The sequence below is a fragment of the Psammomys obesus genome, unplaced genomic scaffold (assembly GCF_907164565.1).
Source record: "Psammomys obesus unplaced genomic scaffold, mPsaObe1.curated_primary_1811, whole genome shotgun sequence".
Classification (NCBI taxonomy): Eukaryota; Metazoa; Chordata; class Mammalia; order Rodentia; family Muridae; genus Psammomys; species Psammomys obesus.
In genome coordinates this window covers 16149002-16156510 of record NW_026592548.1, presented here as the reverse complement: position 1 = coordinate 16156510, position 7509 = coordinate 16149002, and the positions used below count along the sequence as shown (strand labels likewise).

Here is a 7509-nt window from a genome sequence, read left to right as displayed (position 1 = left end):
CTCCAATAGAACTTTCTTGCAAAATGAATAGTGCTGGCTCCCAGAGAAACCAATCTAATCTCATCTTGTCCGCTCAGAAGATCCACCTCAAACATTACAGACTGTCTTGACTGTAGCACAGAGGGCATCTAATTCCATCTGGGTGTGCATCTGTGTTGCAGTGACATGCACGGAGCCATCTGTGTGTTAGAAGCAAAATAGAACGGTGCTTTTAAACTGTTCCTGTCAGTGGTGTTCCTTAAAGAGTCCCCCACATGAAATAATGACAGAAACTGAATGAGTACAAGAGAGTTTAATAGCCACAGCCTCCTCTAAACAGGCCCAGGATGGATCCAAAGCCCAAGCCCCAATGTTCATAGGCTCCACAATCTGGTCAGACTACCACACTGTCAAGAAACCCAATTTACTAACCCTCTGGAGAATTTTAAATTACTTTAAAAGAAGAAAAAAATAAGACTTTGGTTCCTCTTGTTTGAATAATGCTACTTATCCCCTCTTGGCCATTTTCTGAAGGCTTGGCCAACTTCAAATGAAATTACTGTAGAGGTTGTTTATCTACAAATATATATTGTTCTTTCAGTATTAACAGAATACTAGTCAGTATTAACAGAAGCTTAAAAATAGAACAATACAGAACACCTAAAAGTCTGAAAATACTCTACATTTCCTATGGCCCAATCTAGCTACATTATCAAGAGGACGTTATCAGATTCAACACAATATATACAAATTGACTGTTATTGCCACAAACATTTCAGATCCTAGGGATGCTACATGAAATACATCAACTCCTGTTTGTAGGATCAACACTTGAACCTTTAGGTACTGGGCTCATGTGCATATTGGCTCTACAAGGATTCTAAGGACCAGATTTTAACATTAATTAGGTATGTATTTCCAGTTGACTTGGTGCCTAGGTGAGAATACAGCTCACTGGCGAGATCAGAACTGAGTGTACTGACCAATGTTTCTTATTGTTTTCACGACTTTGTAGCTGAAATTCTAAATCTGAAAGGGCTTGGTGAACCAGCAAGCTTATTCAGCTTACCCACAGGGACCTGAGAGACCAACAGTATACCAGCTAAAAGTCCAGCCACAATATGGGTGACCTCTTTAAGGCTGGCTAGGTGGGGTACCCCCTCCAGTTAAACGACCTACCAAGCATCCTATAATCTCCCACATAGAGCTGGGATGGAGAGATAGGCAAGAAGAAGCTCGACTCTCAGGTGAGGCTCTAATTACCCTCTCATTCTTTCTAAGGAGTTATGTTCAAAGTGTGATCTTGGGACTGGAGAGATCACTGAAGGGTTAACTCACTTGCTGCTCTTGCAGAACACCCAAGTTCCACCCCCAGCATCACACACGCACATACCCACCAAAGAAACCAAAGACATCTTATTATTTTTTTTAATTTAAAGACAAAGTATCAGGAATGGAGAGTTGGCTTGGCTTGCTCTTGCAGAGGACACTGGTTTGGTTCCCAGCACTTGCACGGTGGCTTACAACAACCCAAAACACCAGTTCCAGGGGCCCTGATACCCTCTTCCGATCTTGGTGGGTATCAGGTGTGCACAGGCTGCACATACATACACTCAGGCAAGACCCTCATACATAAAATAAACAAGCCTCACTGTGTAGCACTGGCTGTTCAGAAACTGTCGACCAGGGCGGCCTTGAGTTCAGAGCTCTATCTGTCTCTGGTTCCCAAGTTCTGAAATTAAACGGAATTAAAGGCGTGCACCACCACAACAGATAAATCTATACATTTTATTTCTTGTTTTTTTTTTTTCCCCCAGGGTCTCACTGTGTAATTCTGGAACTTACTCTGTAGACTAGGATGGCTTTGAACTCAAGAGATGATGATGATGATTTTGGTTTTTTGAGATTTGGTTTCTCTGTGTAGCCTTGGCTGTCCTGGACTCATTTTGTTGACCAGGCTGGTCTTGAACTCAAAGAGATCCACCTGCTTCTGCCTCCCTCTTTGCCTATACTCAGAGGTTATATGCCTGGCTAAAATTAATAAATCTTAAAACAAGCAAAATGCTAAATTTGTGAGGGTCTCATATGGTAGCACTGCTGCTGTTTTCAAGATGTGTCAGCCACATCATGCCCTAAGGACAGAGTTCCACAAGGGCTAACCTTTTCATGACCCCACCTCCTCTTACCCCAACAGCCTTGTCCCTATTTTACTTTTCCTCATGTTAGCTGTTTATTTATAAATACCTTATACATCTCCAATCTGAAATGTCAACACCAATGACTAATAAATACAAAGGCAACAGAGGTCAATATGCATAAAAACTTGTCACAAATTAAGAAGACTTTGCAGATGGGTGATGACGTAGGACTTTCTGGTGACAGTTATCTGAGATATCAGATGACAATGAACACAAGGCCACTTTAGAAATCAATGCATCAATGCAGAAGAAAATATTAAGTCAGGACACCATGCCACATCCCCACTCCCCACACTGTTGATCCGATAGCTTCTGCTCCAGGTAGCAGACTGAAACACTGCAACAGCAAAAGGCTACAAGAGCACTGCAGGAAAGGGATAAACATCTCTTCAAGAGATGTGACAAAATGGTTTCAGGTTGGAGAGTCTAGCATAAATTATCCTGGCGGGTAGAGAGGGCAGGGTAAGGGGGGGAAAGAGAGTGGGAAGGGGTCAGAGGAATGGGAAGGAGGGGGTGGACAGGCGCTGTTTAGCTAAGGTCCCAATTACCATGTCTGTTTCTCTAAACCACGCTGGACACTGCCTTGGAGATGCTCACATCTCACTCCCGGCAGGCTGCAGCAGTCTGGTCATATGGACACTAGAATTCATTTTAACAGGTCATAACCATCAGGGTTCATTTCATAACTAGCGCTACAAAGGTTCCCAGACCACATGACCTTAAAGTGAAGGATGAATCTGACCAAATGATCACCTGACTCCTCAAATTCCTGCTCAGGAAGCTGCATTCCTGGGGAGTCAAGGTAGAAGCACTTTTGGAATGGGCTCTCCTCTCAGGAGACTGCCACAGAGCACTCTGCCCCGCACACAGTAACTCTGCCCAGGGTACAAGCATGCAAAGACCCAGCAAGGGCAAGGGCAAGGGCACTGATGTATCACGAAGCAGAAGCATTCGAGCTAAGAGACAAGTTTCATAGAAGGCGGAGGTACCACAGTCCCATAATAAAGGCTCCTGGGACCACAGCTATGTCTGAAAACGATTTACATACACGGCCTCTGAGCAGAAGTTCAATGTGAAACGGAACACCAGCTATGCAATAGGGAACTGGGCGTTAGTTAAGTTCTCTAGTGCTTTTAGACTTTTTTTTGAAAATTTCATTTTATTAAAAAAGAGAGAATTGTCATCTACAAACTATTTTTTATCTATCTATGCAAATACAACATCAAAATACTCTGGTAAATTCCCTGATGGAGCAGACAATTTTAGGAATTTCCAACAGGATATATAATGAGGAAGATCAATAGGGTTTAAATTATAGGGGTTAGCTGAATTTTCAGAATAGAAAGGAAAGCTAGTCGTTTAAGAAGTCAGTAACTTTCAGTTTTGTGGGTTTTGGTAATTTAAATCCAGTCACCAGGAGTCCAGAAGCAGCAGGACATGAGACTGTGTGACTGTATTGCGGGACACAGAAGCAGCTCCCATGCAGTACTTCAAGTGTTGCTATCAGATGTATTTAAGTGACACTTTACAGATTAAAGCCTGGTAAAATAAAATATATCCTCCCCAGGACATTTTAAAACACAGTGGCTTATCAACAGTTGCCATTTCACAGCAATAAGAAAACAGTTGGTACAAGTTGAACACAAAGCTACCTCTTCTTTTGTAGGAAATAAACATAGATATATAGATACATATACACATATACATTATCTTCAAAATTCAAAGTGGTTAATTTGCTTTGCTATTAACCTTTGCCATGTTTAAAAATCACACACTATCTCAGTGGGTCTATTGATTTGATTGTAAAGTCATATACTCTCAGGACTCAGACTACCAGGACTCCTACTGAATCAAACAGAAGCAAATCTACCCTTTTCTCAGTCTCCAGAAAGGACACTTTGAACATATTCACCCCCAGAAGTGATAAAAAAAAAAAAAAAAGTCCCGATTTTGAACTGGTAAACTAGGAAAGTGTGGTCACCTGGAAGCGATGTACATAAAATGGAATAATCTGTGGGAGAGACTGAGTCAGAAAGCGGTTCTCGGGATCGTAATCTGGGAGATGTGGGAGGTACACGAACTCTTTGGGGAATTTGGTTCAGACACAGACATGGCTTCTCTCTGACCATCTCTCAGTGCAGGGGCTTGCAGCTCATGGTCCATATCTATTTTGTCCGCTGTTTTATAAATAAGGGTTTTACTATGCTATAACCACGGTCGTTTGTTTTTACGTTGTCTGTGACAGCTTCTTTGCAACAATAAGAATGGCTGTCACAGAGACCTAATGTATTTACTCGGGTCTTTTAAGAGAACAGTTTATAGAACGCCCCAGTTAGTGTACTAAGGGCTACCCTAATCACCTAAAAGATTTTATCGTGGACTCCCAAGAATAACCTGTTTGGAAGTAGCTCTTTAGCTCTGGGCAGGAAAACAACTTGTTAGCTTTCACTGGAAAGGGGGAGAGGGAAAAATGTGGCCATGTTCTCTTAACATTTTCAGATTGGCAGGGCAGGGTGATACAGGGTGATCATTCCTTTAGTCTCTGTAAGTGTTTTTGATATGCAGTGTTTTTTTGCTCCCTTTATTACACAATAAATAAACTTCAAAACCTTCTGTTAAAAATGCTTTGTTTGATGAGGTCCTATTTTGAAATTATTTAAACTAAATATACAAGTAATTACTCCTTTAGAAAAGTATGTCTGAGAGGAATATGAATTCTGAATCTGAAGAAGGAGGTGAAGAATTAATAGAGGAATTGAACTCTAGAAAACATATTTTAACAAGCATAGGTGTAAAATAGCCACCATTTTTGAATGACAAAGGTCAAATAAAGACAAGAACATCTTTCAAGTTTGCAGAAGATTTTCCCACTCCTCATCAACTAAAGAAGAACCCAAGTTGCTAGAGTTTACAAGTGTTTCACATTTCAATAGTTGCTAAAACACAGAAGATAAAACACTGAGAAGATATTTATCAAACACAAATTTATATCAAGGTAAAGGGTTTTTTTTCTTATAAAGCTTAAAAGTGGATTTTCCCTTTTTGTTGTTAAAAGGATGGGCAGTATGAAACTATGTTAGAGAGACCTCTATGACAACACCTTACATTTAAACACCACTGACAGTTTCAAAGTGCTCTCATCCACGCCATCTTACTTAGTCCTCACAACAGCCCTGTGAGGTAGGTCCAGCGGGTATTAGTATCCTAATCTCAAGATGTGGAAATTGAGGCAAACAGGGTAAGTGACTTGCCTAACATCACACAGCAGGAAGGAACACAGCTGGAACCAGCAATCAAACCCTTAGACTCTGTCCAGTATTTTTTCCATTATCACTATTGCCTCAGGGCGAGTAATGTTTTCTATCAAAATTGAAAGGCTACGTTAGTTCATTTCTATGACATCATAACAGTAATTTAAATGAGAAATACAAGAATAGTAGGTCTGATGACTTTACTTGACATAATAAAACTGGTGCAAAACCACTTTTGTCTACTTACTTGTAACTTTTTGGTCCAAATACATAAAATATGCAATATTTACAGCCTTTTCATTTTTTCTTTTGTAAATGCAATGCTTTAAAACACATTATAAAGCACCATAGTAAAAATAGTCTACAGGTAAAAGTACAGAAGTAGGAAAATCCTACCCATATCACAGCTCACAGATGGGAGTCGCCATATGGAATCACTGATATTTCAGTGGACAGGGTTACAGATAAGCCATGGAAAAACAAATACTAAACTTACTTTTTGGATAATGTGTGGAAATCCTTAAGAAAGCCTCAGATAATGTTGTCAACATTCTTATAAATATCACCCCAATATCAGATACTGGGGAGATAGGAATCAGGAATACTGCTTTAACTGCTTTATCTTTTTACAATATTATTACTGGTTTTAAGTTGATTTTTTTAACACTAACGATCATAAAATAAAAGCCTATATAAATATGGGCAAACCTAACTGTAGCAGAAATAGATCTGAGAGAACATGATCAAACACTGCAATAGCCTTTCTTAAACATGATTCGCAAAAACAAAAACTGTCAAACACTTCTTAGCACTATCCAGCACAGCTGTGCACACAAACTTCCAGAAGGGGAGTGGCAAATGGGTTCATCTTCATTCAAGGAGAGGTAAAGAAATGCTTATCGAAAGCAAGAGAATCAGAACCTCTTCTGAAGTGGAATTCAGCCCTCTGGCTAACTTGCATGTGTGTTTGCATGTGTGTATTGTAGGCAATGCCAGGTCCCCCACACCGCAACCGGGAGGAGATAATAACTATCGTGAAAATGAAAACAAAAATAAAAATGCCTGAAACGTAAGCACTCCTTATAAGGCCGACATCCCAGCCAGGATGTTTCTTGACATTCATGTCTGCTCCCCAGTGCAGGTCAGCGACCAGGCTCGCACACACAGTAGCAGGTGGAAGCTGGGAGCACGGAATGCGCCAGAGTCAAGTTTGGGTTTGGAAGGCTCTGGCCACGGCTGCGCTCAGTTCGACTTAGGGTAGATCTTTTCATAGAAAAAGTTCTGGGCCAGGATGTAGAGGTCTCCATCTTTCTCACGGACGGCATGGGCTCTGGTGAATTGGAACTGTTCCAGTGCAAACTCATAGAACTCGTTCTCCATTTTCCAAATGTCAGACTGCTGCAGCTTCGCGATGGTTTGCTTTGTGGGCAGTTTCTTCTCTGTGGTCTTCCTAAGGTGAGATTTCTTTCCTACTTACAATGGAAAAACAAGAAACGTAAATAATTCAGACAGAGCACACAGAGACATGCCTCTGGACTTGGAGAGACGGCTATGTTAACATGACACACTGAAGGGCAAGCATCAGCCTGCCTTAAAATACTGACACACTCCAGCAGACCCGGAAGCCAACCTCGCCAGAGGCACACTCCGATAGAAAGGATCCTTGAAAGAGGCAATGAAACGCCCCCACAGTGCACACAAGGATCAACACTCAGTAAGTGGAGGTTGTCACTCTCACACCACTCTAAGGCTTGTTTACTTATTTTTTTAACGACAACAACAACAAAATCAGTGTATATGAGTGTGCACATGGAGGTTGGAGGACAACTTCCTGGAGTCGGTCCTCTTCCATCACAGGCTCTGAGGATCGCAGCATCTAACTTGGGTCATTAGGCTCACCCAGGAAGTGCTTTCACCTTGTTGAGACACCTTGCTGGCCTTTGTTTATTTAAAAAAAAATGTGGTAAAACCCATCACCAAACTTAACTCTAATTCCCCCTCCCACATTTGCTACAGTCCCAGAGAACTGAGGGCAGATGGCATGCTCTCAAGCAGCTAGAAATAAAACCCATCAGTGTGTG

At 41.2% G+C, this 7509-nt stretch overlaps 1 protein-coding gene across 2 annotated transcripts in view; it reads right to left on the bottom strand.

Annotated features, from left to right (window-relative positions):
- Window positions 1–283: 283 nt before the first annotated feature.
- The window catches only part of Hs2st1 (heparan sulfate 2-O-sulfotransferase 1), a 146867-nt gene continuing 139641 nt past the window's right edge, over window positions 284–7509 (bottom strand). The window contains exon 7 of one of the 2 annotated variants that reach the window (XM_055614338.1): window positions 284–6900. In XM_055614338.1, coding sequence (XP_055470313.1) covers window positions 6671–6900 — 230 coding nt within the window. In that variant the 3' untranslated portion in view covers window positions 284–6670. The remainder of the gene's footprint in view (window positions 6901–7509) is intronic. The other variant, XM_055614339.1, reaches the window with a different exon arrangement.